The following is a 16,528-nucleotide window of genomic DNA, read 5'->3' as shown; positions in this document are numbered from 1 at the left end:
CTTGGACATGTTTTTCAAGAAGCCAGCTGCCAAAAAACAAAGGATGGAACAAGAGGAGATGACCCTGCAAGCTCTGGTAGCCTCTCCTGAATCTGACTCCAATTAAAAACAATAAAAAGAGACCTTCTGCAATGTGTAAAAAGTCTGTATCTGTATGAATGTGTAAAGAAAGTGTTCCTCCACCTCCTCCTCATGACATCTGACTACCCGGCATAATTGGTGACTGCTCCATTTTCATTTTTTTTATAGTACAGTATGGTTATTTTATGCCGCGGAATGAATTATATGTTTTAACATGTATTTCTATGGGAAAATGCGTTTCGTATAACGGACTTTTCACTTAACGGACGTGCACCTGGAACGGATTAAGTACGTTATACGAGGCACCACTATATTTATTCTTTTGCTTTTTGATAGTTATTCCATTTTATATTAAAACGACTTATAGCAATTATAGAATATTTTATACTAGAGTTGAATTGATAGATAAGATCTCTTTTCATAAAATTAGTTTAGGAGGGATAAGAATAATAATCTCAATTTCAAAAATAGTAAAATTCATTTAATTATATATACATTTTTTAACATTATCATTATTTAGTGATACATTTTTCAAAATAATCAATTCATTTTTGCATTCGATGCATAAAAAACTTTCTGGGTTTTTCTTGATCCATTCCCAAACAGTATTTGGGAATGGATCAAGTATTTTAAGCATATGATAAAAAAAATATTGACCTACTAATACTATCTTTAATTTTGGAAGCAACCAAAAGTAAGAGGTGCACAACCTTCCTAAGCTGAAAATTCAATTATTGATTACTATATGGAATTAGGAAAACATGTCCATGTTTAAAGTTGACTGTAACACAGAAGAGCAACATAACAAACTGATGCTTTGCACATATAGATTAGACCATTTTGGCTACTGTTTCTACTTCCATACTTTATAGAAGAACCCTGTGGTAGAAGACTTTATTTATCATTTAACCTATATAGTATATCATACTACCACATTTTTAACATGCTATTAAAATTATTTATAAAAATAAACCAAATAATATTTTAAAATTATTTTATTATAATTTATAATACATAATTCTTATTTAATAATAATTGTTTATTGATAAACATTTTATTTGTTAATTTTAATTAATACAATTAATTATTAATTAATAATTTATTATTAATGAATTAATAAACTTCTTAAACTGGAGTAATGTGTAAATTTAAAGAGTTCTATCCTGTTCCAGCAACAATTTTTTATTTATCAAATATTTTTAGCTATTATCATAGATGATATATAGCCATAATATATGATTGAACATACATGTATAGAATTATTTTTCTTTTTTATAGTGAATTAATTACCAGTAGAAATTTTTAATTATATTGAATAATAAAAAAATATGTTTATCTAATTTGTATGATTTCTAATCTTTAAAAATTAAAAACAAAATGTGATCTTTTTCTGTAAGTCTTAAATTTAGTTTATTTATGCTTTCAAACAACAGTGGCTTTAGACATAATTTGGTCCAGGATGGTTTTTAAAACAAGTCTCTCTGATGTTAATTTGGACTGTTTCCCTAATAAAGTTCTATGTATATAAAATGTTAGATGTTTTATTTTCTAATCCTATGTACAGTGACTTATTTTCAATGATTATCTAAATTATATAATTTAACTTTTCTGGCTGAGTTTTGCTAGTTTTATTTAAATCAATTTTTTTTGCAGTGCTACTTTATATAGAAAAAATTGACATATTTATCAAGTTCTCTTCTGTCATGTTTGTTTACAGACAATTATTTGAGCTTCAGGCAAGAAAGCTCCATTTGTTGATGCAATGAATACAGTGTTTGCAAAATTCATAAGGCTATTAGTAAGTTGGGAAAACATCTGTATAGTTGTTTTGGATAATAAAAGAAGCAATAGTGATAGATTTGGCAGTACATAAAGCATATTTGCTGTTACCTTGATCTCATTTTGTAATTCATAAAATTTCATATCTTGATCAGTGTAGATTCCATAAGTCAAAGCACTTTTCAAATTGGAGCATTTCTGGACCAATTCCTAGGTTTTATTGTTATTAAAATAATAAGAGATTCTATATAAAAATCCAAACGTGTAATAATGAGGTTGAAAATCTCAAAACAACTCTTAAGTGGCGAAAGTAATTGGTTCACAATAACATTAAAGAACTTGATGCAAAATATCTGTTCTTGATTCTCAATTGGTTCATTAGGGTTTCATATGAAAAATGTCTTTCTCCTCACATCAATAGTTTTTTCATATTCAAATTTCTAATCTAAGTTTATTTCCTGTGTCACCTCTTTTGCATACAGAACTTAGTCCATCAAATTATATCTTCATATTCCTCAATTTTTTTGATTAATTTTTTTGAAGTCATTGATTACTTTCCCAAATCAGCATTCTCATATAGATCTTTACTGACTGCCTTCATACAGAACAGAATATTATACCAAATAACTACTTGACACAAAGAAAGTAAAGCTCATCATTTGCTTTCCAAGATTATCTATCTCATAGCAGGAATTGTATTAAAAGTCATGTTAGTAATTTTAACAAATGCATTGAAAATATTAACAAATTTATATTTAAGCATTTGATGCAGTATTCCTAGTGCATTTTAGACAATGGAATGAGTATGAGATTTTCCAAATGCTTTGAAAAGATATGCTATTTTCTTCTGAATGCAGCAAAGCTGTAAATGCACTGAACTGATTCAAAGATCTTAGTGTTATGTGTACATAAAATCCTAAAGGACTGTTATGTATAAAATTTAGGAAGATAAGAATTATTGAATCTTAATATTGACTTTTAAAGCAATTTTAGGTCCTTATTGATGGGACTAACTTTTTTTTTAATTTATTATCATCTCATCTCCATAAAACTTTAGAGCCACATCAGTTGTCCTTTCTGTCTAAATAAAAATGAATGTTTTTGGTCATTTTAAAATAATCATCTTCAGGTTTTACGAAAATCAGAACGCAACATGTGCAATCAAATACCAAGTTTAAATTCTTTAAAACGCCATCTGATTGGATGGGCATTGTATAGTTGACATATACAATGGAATCAGCATAGTACAGTTGCCAGGGTGTTTAAGCCTGTAGATGGAGGTATCTGCCCCTGGTTTGACAGTTGAGGAAGAAATCCAATTTTTTGGAAGTGCGGCATATTCAAATTTTTGTGAAAACCTGAAGATGGTTGTTTTAAAATCATCAAAAACATTCATTTTTATTTAGACAGTAAAGGTTAGTGCTGGATTTTTGGGTTTTTTTGTATGTATTTAAGAAGACATCTAGTTAAAGGAGTGAGAAGACATCTAGTTAAAGGAATTGAAGGCTAATATAATAAAATTATTAGATAATAATGTCAATAAAATATTTTTGATTATTTAAAAAAATATTTATCAAAGCCAAACAACCACCACATTACATCAGGCTACTTTTTTGTGATTATATTTAATTAATTACTAAATAATTTGTCACTAGAGGGAGGCATTAGGCACCATCTCTTATTAAATTTAATAATTATAATTTAATGTAATGTAATTCAGTGGTTGTTTGACTTTACAAATTTATCGGGGTTTCGTGCAGTCCATTTATGTATATATTTATCAAATATTGGCATTTATTAACTATAATTTCAAACTATTTTTTGTTATTAAAAATTTGAGAGATGCTTTTGATTTGTATCAACCTTTTATAATAATAATATAACATGTTTATTATAATAGTAAATAAACAATCAGCTTTAAATAGTTGTAAATTTTACAATGTAATTTAAAGTAATTTAAATTATTTTTAATTTATTGTGTTTGAAATTTCATTTAAAAATATGTATGAATCATCTCTACAGTACAACAATTGATTTCATATTACATAACCACTCTGAACAAATAAGCATATAGAAGCCAAAAGTTCTCTGAAATCTTTTTGATATATATAACATTCATTTGAATAGATGATTTATGAAGAATAGTTTTAAATTTAAAATTATTATATACATCCTAAAGGACATTTAAGAATGATAATTTATATTACATGCCTATATTTACTAGATCGAAAAATACGAATAAATATATTCTGATTCTTTAATTTTTTCTCCTTTCTACTTTTTAGCTTATTAGTTAGCATACAAGTATTTATAACTTAACAATAAAATTTATANTGCTCCCCTTTTTCCTCTTATTAAATATTTGTTAAAAATTAATTTTTGTATACAAATAAATATTAATGTAAGTTAGATATTAAAAATACTAACTATTAAAGTATTTGGTTAAATGCCCAGGCCTCCTTTCAGAGTTCAGAGTATGGTAACCCCCTATGAGTGCCTCTGCCCCCCATAAAGTGGGTATTTAATTTTGCTGGAGTCAGAGTCGAGTGCTTTTTTACCAACTCTGCAGCCCTGTTGAAAGTTTTAAAATTTTTGCTTCATCCAGTCCTGATATATAATGTAAAATAGACACCTACACACCATGCACATATAGAATTTTGTAGAGATGTTTTTATGTTTTTGTGCTCTTGGTGTATCAAAACATCAAGAAATGCAAAAAAGAGAAAAAATTTGACCAAAAATCATACAAATCATACATGTTATATTCCTTAATGGCTGGGAAAGTAAAAACAATAAGTTAACATATAATAAATTTAACTCATAGTTCTTTGAAATAATGAAATTATACACGTATACAGAGGGGAATTAACCAGAAATATATCTGCTTTCAAATAGGAGTGTTTAATAATAATAATAATAATTAAAATGTGGATGGATGTTCAAAAAATTAACAGGAAGTGTCTACAAGTGAGGAATCTGGAAACTCAGGCAGAAAAATCATGATTGCAGATGAATATATCTACTGTACACAAAGGCAAAGGATTTTCATATTTTCTAAAGATGCTCTTAATAATGTTAGGCAAAGAAAAAGCTATTTGTTAAGTTTGTAATTACAGTTTAAAATTGGCATATAACTTGTCCCATCAAATAATGTGCATAATGTGTACCATCTTTCAAATTTCCTTTTAAACACATATAACTTATAAGTTATCCATACGAAATTACATTAATATATTTATTTCAAAATATGAAAACTAAATTTTCTATTAGAATCTGTTCCAAAAGAAATACTGTACATTAGTTTTAGCATTGAATGTTTACACTTAATATTAAAACTAACCATAGATAGATTAAAATTTTTTTATTATTGTTTGATTTCTACATTGCTTAACCATTATATATTATATTTACTTATAATATACAATATAATGTACGTATATATCAGACGAACCTGTATACATAAAGTTTTTTCTGATATTTATCCAAATTTTTTCTTTTGCCAATCACTTTTATAAAATTAATTGAAATGCATTGTATTATATATCAGTTAGATTCTGTATTTAGTTACCATGTAGTATAATTTACAGTTTTATATTTATAAATTTAAAATAATTAAGAAAACAGATAAACTTTCTGTAATTATTAAAATAACATAAAAATTACCTTATTACAGTAAAATTTTGAATAAAAAGTTTTATTATTCATTTGTGTAAAATAGAATTGAAGGAAAATAATTTCAAATAAGTTTAAACTATTTTCATTCAATTATATTTTACATTATATGATTTTAAATTAATTGAATAAAATATTACTTTTTACATTACAATTAGTTCTTAAATATTTATGGTATTTAATTAACATTTCTTTATAGCTCTGTGATGTTATATCAAAATGGGAACAAGCATTAAGAGAAAAGCACTTAGGAAAATTTGAAAACACAAGAATTATTAAACTTATGTATAAAAACAGGTAAATCAATTTAAAGTTTTACTGAATTATTATATATTTCATATTTATTGTAAATTGTACTATAAACTTATTATTTAGTGTTGATATTCTTTTTCATCTCATATTTATTGTATTTAGAATATTCATCATAATTAATTTTAATGTTCATGTATGCTTTAATATTAAATATAAATTCAAAAACAGTAAAAATGTCCTATTTATGATTTGTATTCAATGATAGGCTTTTAGATTGATTCTATAACATATGATATATAAACAGAGCAGTTCATTCAATTTCAAATATTCAGTGTCAACAAATGTAAACATTATGATTGTGTTTACATTTTATTTCAAATAAGTTTTCAAGTAGAGTAAATACATCAGTGAAAACAGTTCTCAATATTAACATTTTGATTGAACAACAGGTAAAATCATGTATATAGTCATATTTTCCTTTAGTTCTTTAACTACTTTTTTAAATGATTTAAAAAACTATCATTTAAAATTTCAGCATATTTTTTTTTTATATAAACACCAAATTGTATGACATTAGTCTTATCAAAAGTGGAAATTTTTTTTAAAAATTTGATATAACAATCAATCAATATAACATATTTTTTGACAGGTTTCCTAGATGTACTAGTTTAAAAGCAAGTCTACTGTATAACAATTCTCTTGAAGAGGAATTTATACATAACTTTCACTTTATGAAAAAAATAAAAACAAAATTTCTTCTTTGTCATTAGTCTATTACTTTGCTAAATTTATAATTTTTGTAATGTTTTAAATAACTCTGATTAGCTTATTGTTTACTAATTACAATTTAAAAGAAAATTAATTATGGTATTTTTTAATATTATGTTATCATTATAAATATATAATAATGTATTATATTTTCTAATAATCAATGATAGAGATGATTTAACTATCAGGCTTGAACTTGATTAATTAAATTATTTGATTACTAGTATAATTTGGACTTAGTGTTTGGTGTTCTATTTATTCACATATTATTAAAATTATAATTATATCATTTTTTAAATTCTAGTTATAAATTTTATAATTAAAATACAAATTTTTCATAAAATCATTTCTATTTAAGATAATTTGTTAAATTATTAATATTTTTTAATCTAGATTGTGTTTCCGTCAGTTATTGAAAGCTGAAACTGATAAAGAAAGATTATTAACAGCATATCAAATTAATGATGAAGTGATGCAAGGAAAATTTCCACTTACTAGGGAATTAGCACTTGAATTAGCTGCACTGATGGCACAAGTAATTATTTTGAATTAGAAATATTTAAATTTAGTGTAAATATTTATTAAATATATACATATTTATTAAATATTTGAGAAATATATGATATATGTATAATATAAATATAATAACATGACAATTTATGTCTTTAATCTAAAATACGTTTTATTCCCATATTCATGTGCATAATCTGCAGGTTATGAGGGTTGAAAAGAATTTGAAGTGGGTGTGTATTATATGCAAATATTAAATTGCATTTAAACATGTGTCAAATAGCTTCTTTCTTTCTTGGCTAAAGTCACTAAGAGAATCTTTAGAAACCATGAAGAATCCTTTATTTCTACAGAGATATTCATCTGCCATTATGATTTTTCTGGAAATCATTGAACATACATACATTCATATGTATATCTTGCCTGTGATTCTCTTCTGTTCATTTTCTATATGGTCAATCCATACTTTAGCACAGGGATGTGCAACCTTTTTCTATATAAAGGCCACATTTCAAGACTTTTGAACTGATGGAGGCCACATACAAGAGAAAAGAGAAAAAATGTTGGTAAATCACAATTATTTATTCATATATAATTATAAATTAGCATGGGTGTACTTAATTTAGCTTCTGGAACTGATGTAAATGTAATATATTGGAAATATTTGGTTAAATATTAGTCACTGCTAGTTTTAAATTAGTTTCAATGTGTCTGTTAGCTGGTTTCTTGTTTTAATTTTCACTAAATTCATTGTGGAAAAACTATTCACATACATAAGTTGTAGAAAATTATGTTTGACATTTTGCTGCATACTTCCTTAAGCTGGGAAATATATTTATTCACATTTTATGCGATGCGGGCCTCAAAATATATTAATGCAGGCCGCAGGTTGCCCATCCCTGCTTTAGCATATAGAAAATAAATAGATGTTATTAGACACTCCTATTTGAATTTGTATCTTGAAAGCTGATGACTTTTTGGTAATTATCTCTTTCTATATGTAATGGTGTTATTTTAGAGAAATTTGATGGTTATGACTTGATAATTGTCATCATAATAAATTATAAACACATGACATTTTTCATTGCTATAAAAATAATTATATATACATTTAAATTATAAGCCTGGCTTGACTGCAATGTTTTTTGTTTTGTTTTGTTTACATACAACAGCATTACTTTCAACAATTTTTCTAATAGAATCAAAACTAAGAAAATGTCAAATAAAACCAAAACTACAAATGTATAAATATATGTGTATATGCATTCAGAATGAATAAGAGAAAACAAGACATATACAGTGGAACCCCGGCTAACGAACGTCCTGGTTAATGACCAAATCGGTTAACGAACTTTTATTTTGCAAAAATTTTGTCTTGGATAACGAACGTAATGGTATTTTGTGTCAAATTTTAGTTGGTGTTCGGCATGCGCGAGTTAAGCATTGCTTTTCCGAGTGTTTGTGCTATACTTCTTTATTTCAGTTTTGTGATTTATATATTTAATCAATATGGCATCAAAGAAAGAAAAAAGTCATAGTGGCATTAGAAAACGACAACGCAATATAAACGACAATGCGCTATCGCATTTGAGAAAAATTTTGATTAAAAGAGTAAGACAATCAACTTTAGATCAATTTCTTGTTCCTTACGGAAAGAGTTTGTTTGTTTGTTAAGTTATGGCAACGCAACACTTAGGCGATCTGCCTAGGGGAATGCCTTCTGGGAGGTGTTTTTAAGGGAAACTGGCCCCTATTTAGGCGTTACAGACGTGGAGAAAACCCGGAAAACTCCACGTGGCCAGCCCGTCTGAGCGAGGTGCGAACCCACGAACGAACTCCCCGTGTTCAAGGTACGAAGACCACTTAGCCACTGGTGGGTTTTTTTTCCGAAAGAGACTTCGACTCGAAGAATCTTCCAATGAAGTGCTACCCGTTATTTTTTGGAGGGGATTCCCCTTCTAAGCATTAAGGTTCGTATATCTCCACTTTTCTGCCACCAACTACAACAAACGAAGGTATGTACAGTGCTATTTTATTAAACAAAGTTTACATGTTTGTTGCTGTAATGATAGATACTACGTTTTCCTACATTTTCATCAAAGAAAATTACTGTATATTACAAATAAAATCACAAAAATTTCGGAGACTAGAACGGATTAATTGCATTTGCATTAATTTCTATGGGAAAAATTGCTTCGGTTAACGAACAATTCAGTTAACGAACGGAGTCGCGGAACGGATTAAGTTCGTTAACCGGGGTTCCACTGTATATTACCAGTATAAATGTTGCCATGAAAGCCTTTATTTCATACAACATAATGTACAACAATTAGCACCTGTAGATGTTTTATACAAAGATAATGAACTACTCTTAAGCTGTTTTTTGAAAGTAATTAAGGATATTTGTTTGTTTCCTGTTGAGAACTTGGTATGTTTTCATCTTTATTTGAACACAGAATCTATGGCAAACTTTGAAAATGGCAGTGATATCATGTTACTCTGCTTGCTATACCAATTTATGAGTCTAGCAAGTTTCCAATGCTAAAAAACTATAAAATATGGTGTCCTTTCACTATCACAAGATGATAAATGATCTTGATAATTTATTGAATATTTGTAATTCTACCATCCTAAGTGAATAATAAATTTAATATTCCCTTTTTATAAAGCCACACCAACTTCTGTATAGTACATTATCAGGTTACATTACATATCACAAACCAAAGCAAGGAGAACAAACCATACAATTCCATAAAGTACAACCAACATCTCAAATGAATTTACATGGAAATAGCAAGGGCCAATAACATATTTTGTGGCTTTTAAATGCAGCCTCACAATGTACTCATTATTGAGGAACTCCAAGGACTGGTACAAATACATCATCCCAGTCACAGATAACACATCTAACTGACAATTGGAATACATTTGCACCACTACTAGCCCTGTAGGCCAACAATTGAAAGAACACCTCACGTCTATAAATAAAGGCATAATACTACCACCTTAGTCCTCCTAGCTATGGAACACCAGATTCAAATGCACTTACACATGGTCCAGCCAGAGGGCTTTCATTCATTAAACACTTCAAAGTATTAAAAATATATAAAGCTTATAAGAAAAATGTTGCAATTAATTTTAAAGATGTCCTACATCAGACCTGGAGATCTTTATTTGAGGTCTTGTTTTAATTTTCTACATCATTACAACAACAACCAATCAGATGGCACTTCACCATCACTTAAAGATTGATGTTTGATGTTCTATTTTTAACATTGATACTTAACATGATGAGATAGCTGAAAGCTGTTGAGAATTTTTATTAATGAATCTTACATGTTTCTTACTGGAATTTGGTTTATGTCTTTGTTATAATTATTCAGATTTTTTGTTGTGGTTGTGTTGTATTAAGATTGTGATTTATGAAAATTTGAACAGCCCAATGAAAAAATATGTTAAATTGAGTTTCTACTGTATATATATTAACCCAATAATTTCAATATTATCATATTTGAATTTTACATTAAAATTTTTTTCAAAATTATCAACTAAAATAGTATATTTATTTTATTTTAAAGTTATTATAAAATATACATATATATTCAAAATAAATTATCATCTTTGGTTATATTTAATTAAAAGATTTAAAAATTAATTTTGATAATAAAATTTTTTAATATTTAATTTATAAAATAATATCATATGTTGCAATTTTATGATTATTATTATTATTATTTAGATTGAATTTGGAGACTATAATGGTGATAAAATCAGAGGAAGTGGTGGTCCTCCAACTAATCCTCAACATCAGTTACAGCAAGTGATTGAGAAATTTTATCCTCAGAGGTATCGAGAAATCCAAGGGGAAAAGTGAGTAAATTAGATAATATTTTAATTTTTATATTAGTACTTATAAAAATCATAAAATTCAGAAATTTTGCTTTTTGTTCAAAATTTTCCTTTGTGTTCACCTATATTGAACATAAAGAAAGAATAATGCAAAATTTCTGAATTTTACAAAAAGGAATACAGTAATTTTACATAAATGTCTAATTTATGTAAAATTTTGAAATATACAATAAAGCAAAATGCTAAAATAGAAAAGGTTTACTTCTTTTATCAGCACATATGACAAAAGTATCTATAATTCTATTTTAACAAAAGAATTCAATATTCCAATAGAATACACTATTAATTTTTGTTGTTCAATTTTGTTAGTCTTCAAGATGAAATTTAAAATCTATACGTAAATTTTATCTTTAAACAAATTTTCCTCTTCTTTAGAAGTATAAAAAAAATGTCCTTTACTGAAGGAAAATAGCCAACAGTCATGGAAATAAGAGTCGGCAATGTAGTATGTATATTCAGAGAAGATATCTTGAATTATTTTAACTTATACTTGTGTATCTTGTGTTAACTGGGAAACCAATACATAAAAATAGATGGAATAAGAGAATTATAGCCTATATATATATAAACAAGTTGGTGACATGGAGCTGGTAATGCTGATCCCAATACTGTCTATTGTTCACTTTTTTAACTAATTTTAAAGATTAACTTCATATTTAAAAAGACATTATTATTTTGCTCACACTTATAAGTCAAAAAATTATTTTTATAGTATTAAAATGATTTCTATTTATAGTCGAATTTGTTATCCTACATATTTCTTCTGCAAAGTCTAATTTATTTCCCATATAGCCATTCTATCATTTAAAATTATTTCTTTTGAAATGTGAATCAAATAATTACACTTAACTAATAAAAATCAACTTTCATATCATCCAACACTGGAAGTAATGTTTTAAACTCATCAAAACATTCATTTGCACTCCTGATATTTTTCTAATTATAATTGTTTTCAAATTTTACAACTGAGTTTTTTACACTTACAAATGAAATATATAAAATTATATTAAAATAGTAAATGAAGACAGATTAAATAATAGCCTCATTATATAGAATGTTATAGACAGAGGCATCTCATTTTGTCACACAGGAAATGGCAGACAACCTAATAAGAGAACATTTAAATAACATATAATTTTATCTTTAAATTTCAATGGGACAGTATATGTTGCAGTTTTGTTTCATTTTTGGTGTTATTCTAAACTTTATTTTTTGATAATTGATAATTCAATAATTGAAATTATAACAATAACAATACAAAACAAATACTTTCACATGTATAGGTATGAAAATAGAATGTTTGAGAAACTTTTTATTAAAAAGCAGTCTGTGAAAATTCAACGTGCACATATATTAGTAATATGAGATGTGTTCAAAAAATAACTGAACTTTATTTTTTTAATTTTTATTCTTCAAGTTATGGAATATTGGTTCTTGTCCCCTTCAAGTATGCTCCTCCCCTATTCACATACTTATCTCAGTGGTATTTTTAGTTTGCAAAGCAATCTTGATAAACTTGTTTTGGACTGTCCTTCAATGCTTATGACAAATTTGTTTTAATGTCATCAATTGTGTCAAAACAACAGCCTTTCAGCACTGATTTTAATTTTGGAAACAATAAAAAATCACAAGGAGCCAGGTCTGGTGAGTAGAGAGGACAGTTATTTGATTTTTGGCACAAAACTGGCAAATTGACAGGGCTGAGTGAGCAGGTATATTGTCATGGTGAAGAAACCATGAGTTGTCTCACCACAACTTTGGTCTCTTTTTGCAAATTTTTTCATGCAATTGTTTCAAAACATCTGCATATTACTGATGGTTGAATGTTTGACCTTGAGGCAAAAATTCAAACTCTGATTTTCTGAATATGGTGTCATCAGCTGAGGTTGAATGCTTTCCTGGTTGAGGGTCATCTTCAACTATTTGATGACCACCTTTGAATCAGGTAAACAATTCATAACACTGCATATGACTTAGAGTATTGCATCTATAAGCTTGATCCAAAAGTTGAAATGTTTCCATAAAAGTTTTTTCCAGTTTCACGCAAAACTTTACATTGCATCGTTGCTCCCATAAATTGCACATTGCAAAAATCGCCATGAACACTGAAACACCTTCCACTCAAAAAACAATAATGCTGGAACAAAACGAGATATCAACAATCCAAAAAAAGCAGCTTACTTGGTAAGTTATCGCGAATATAGTGTTGTCAACTTCATGACCTAGGACATTTTGTTTTTGCTATATTCAAAAAGTCTGGTTATTTTTTGAACAGACTTCATACATAATATACATACGAATACATGAAATTATAAGAATAAATTCATAAAAATAAATTTTATATATTTGTTACAATTGTGTAAGTAAATATGTTTATATGTATTTTGATAATTCAGTTTAAATAAACATTTATCACAAATTCTATTTACGTTTAAAAATACAGTAGAGCGTCGTTTATGCGAAGGTCGGTTATCTGAAGGAATTCCAGTCGACAAATTTAAATTTTGCCAGTGCTGTGGCACTGTAATCTTTGTCTATGTCTTCGACTACTCAAATATTTTACGTTTTTGATACNAATGGGAACAAGCATTAAGAGAAAAGCACTTAGGAAAATTTGAAAACACAAGAATTATTAAACTTATGTATAAAAACAGGTAAATCAATTTAAAGTTTTACTGAATTATTATATATTTCATATTTATTGTAAATTGTACTATAAACTTATTATTTAGTGTTGATATTCTTTTTCATCTCATATTTATTGTATTTAGAATATTCATCATAATTAATTTTAATGTTCATGTATGCTTTAATATTAAATATAAATTCAAAAACAGTAAAAATGTCCTATTTATGATTTGTATTCAATGATAGGCTTTTAGATTGATTCTATAACATATGATATATAAACAGAGCAGTTCATTCAATTTCAAATATTCAGTGTCAACAAATGTAAACATTATGATTGTGTTTACATTTTTATTTCAAATAAGTTTTCAAGTAGAGTAAATACATCAGTGAAAACAGTTCTCAATATTAACATTTTGATTGAACAACAGGTAAAATCATGTATATAGTCATATTTTCCTTTAGTTCTTTAACTACTTTTTTAAATGATTTAAAAAACTATCATTTAAAATTTCAGCATATTTTTTTTTTTATATAAACACCAAATTGTATGACATTAGTCTTATCAAAAGTGGAAATTTTTTTTAAAAATTTGATATAACAATCAATCAATATAACATATTTTTTGACAGGTTTCCTAGATGTACTAGTTTAAAAGCAAGTCTACTGTATAACAATTCTCTTGAAGAGGAATTTATACATAACTTTCACTTTATGAAAAAAATAAAAACAAAATTTCTTCTTTGTCATTAGTCTATTACTTTGCTAAATTTATAATTTTTGTAATGTTTTAAATAACTCTGATTAGCTTATTGTTTACTAATTACAATTTAAAAGAAAATTAATTATGGTATTTTTTAATATTATGTTATCATTATAAATATATAATAATGTATTATATTTTCTAATAATCAATGATAGAGATGATTTAACTATCAGGCTTGAACTTGATTAATTAAATTATTTGATTACTAGTATAATTTGGACTTAGTGTTTGGTGTTCTATTTATTCACATATTATTAAAATTATAATTATATCATTTTTTAAATTCTAGTTATAAATTTTATAATTAAAATACAAATTTTTCATAAAATCATTTCTATTTAAGATAATTTGTTAAATTATTAATATTTTTTAATCTAGATTGTGTTTCCGTCAGTTATTGAAAGCTGAAACTGATAAAGAAAGATTATTAACAGCATATCAAATTAATGATGAAGTGATGCAAGGAAAATTTCCACTTACTAGGGAATTAGCACTTGAATTAGCTGCACTGATGGCACAAGTAATTATTTTGAATTAGAAATATTTAAATTTAGTGTAAATATTTATTAAATATATACATATTTATTAAATATTTGAGAAATATATGATATATGTATAATATAAATATAATAACATGACAATTTATGTCTTTAATCTAAAATACGTTTTATTCCCATATTCATGTGCATAATCTGCAGGTTATGAGGGTTGAAAAGAATTTGAAGTGGGTGTGTATTATATGCAAATATTAAATTGCATTTAAACATGTGTCAAATAGCTTCTTTCTTTCTTGGCTAAAGTCACTAAGAGAATCTTTAGAAACCATGAAGAATCCTTTATTTCTACAGAGATATTCATCTGCCATTATGATTTTTCTGGAAATCATTGAACATACATACATTCATATGTATATCTTGCCTGTGATTCTCTTCTGTTCATTTTCTATATGGTCAATCCATACTTTAGCACAGGGATGTGCAACCTTTTTCTATATAAAGGCCACATTTCAAGACTTTTGAACTGATGGAGGCCACATACAAGAGAAAAGAGAAAAAATGTTGGTAAATCACAATTATTTATTCATATATAATTATAAATTAGCATGGGTGTACTTAATTTAGCTTCTGGAACTGATGTAAATGTAATATATTGGAAATATTTGGTTAAATATTAGTCACTGCTAGTTTTAAATTAGTTTCAATGTGTCTGTTAGCTGGTTTCTTGTTTTAATTTTCACTAAATTCATTGTGGAAAAACTATTCACATACATAAGTTGTAGAAAATTATGTTTGACATTTTGCTGCATACTTCCTTAAGCTGGGAAATATATTTATTCACATTTTATGCGATGCGGGCCTCAAAATATATTAATGCAGGCCGCAGGTTGCCCATCCCTGCTTTAGCATATAGAAAATAAATAGATGTTATTAGACACTCCTATTTGAATTTGTATCTTGAAAGCTGATGACTTTTTGGTAATTATCTCTTTCTATATGTAATGGTGTTATTTTAGAGAAATTTGATGGTTATGACTTGATAATTGTCATCATAATAAATTATAAACACATGACATTTTTCATTGCTATAAAAATAATTATATATACATTTAAATTATAAGCCTGGCTTGACTGCAATGTTTTTTGTTTTGTTTTGTTTACATACAACAGCATTACTTTCAACAATTTTTCTAATAGAATCAAAACTAAGAAAATGTCAAATAAAACCAAAACTACAAATGTATAAATATATGTGTATATGCATTCAGAATGAATAAGAGAAAACAAGACATATACAGTGGAACCCCGGCTAACGAACGTCCTGGTTAATGACCAAATCGGTTAACGAACTTTTATTTTGCAAAAATTTTGTCTTGGATAACGAACGTAACGGTATTTTGTGTCAAATTTTAGTTGGTGTTCGGCATGCGCGAGTTAAGCATTGCTTTTCCGAGTGTTTGTGCTATACTTCTTTATTTCAGTTTTGTGATTTATATATTTAATCAATATGGCATCAAAGAAAGAAAAAAGTCATAGTGGCATTAGAAAACGACAACGCAATATAAACGACAATGCGCTATCGCATTTGAGAAAAATTTTGATTAAAAGAGTAAGACAATCAACTTTAGATCAATTTCTTGTTCCTTACGGAAAGAGTTTGTTTCTT

General features: G+C 26.8%; 1 protein-coding gene across 1 annotated transcript in view; it reads left to right on the top strand.

Annotated features, from left to right (window-relative positions):
- LOC111621887 (uncharacterized protein CG43867-like) overlaps positions 1-16,528 on the top strand; it is a 243,537-nt gene that overhangs the window by 174,731 nt on the left and 52,278 nt on the right. Inside the window, exons 29-32 of the mRNA XM_023364145.1 lie at positions 4,146-4,164; positions 5,732-5,829; positions 6,946-7,087; positions 10,802-10,932. Coding sequence (XP_023219913.1) covers positions 4,146-4,164; positions 5,732-5,829; positions 6,946-7,087; positions 10,802-10,932 — 390 coding nt within the window. The remainder of the gene's footprint in view (positions 1-4,145; positions 4,165-5,731; positions 5,830-6,945; positions 7,088-10,801; positions 10,933-16,528) is intronic.

This window comes from Centruroides sculpturatus, unplaced genomic scaffold (assembly GCF_000671375.1).
Source record: "Centruroides sculpturatus isolate CEXI.00-Female unplaced genomic scaffold, Cexi_2.0 scaffold14, whole genome shotgun sequence".
Taxonomy (NCBI): Eukaryota; Metazoa; Arthropoda; class Arachnida; order Scorpiones; family Buthidae; genus Centruroides; species Centruroides sculpturatus.
The sequence above is the reverse complement of the archived record's forward strand: the minus strand, read 5'-3'. Positions and strand labels throughout refer to the sequence as shown.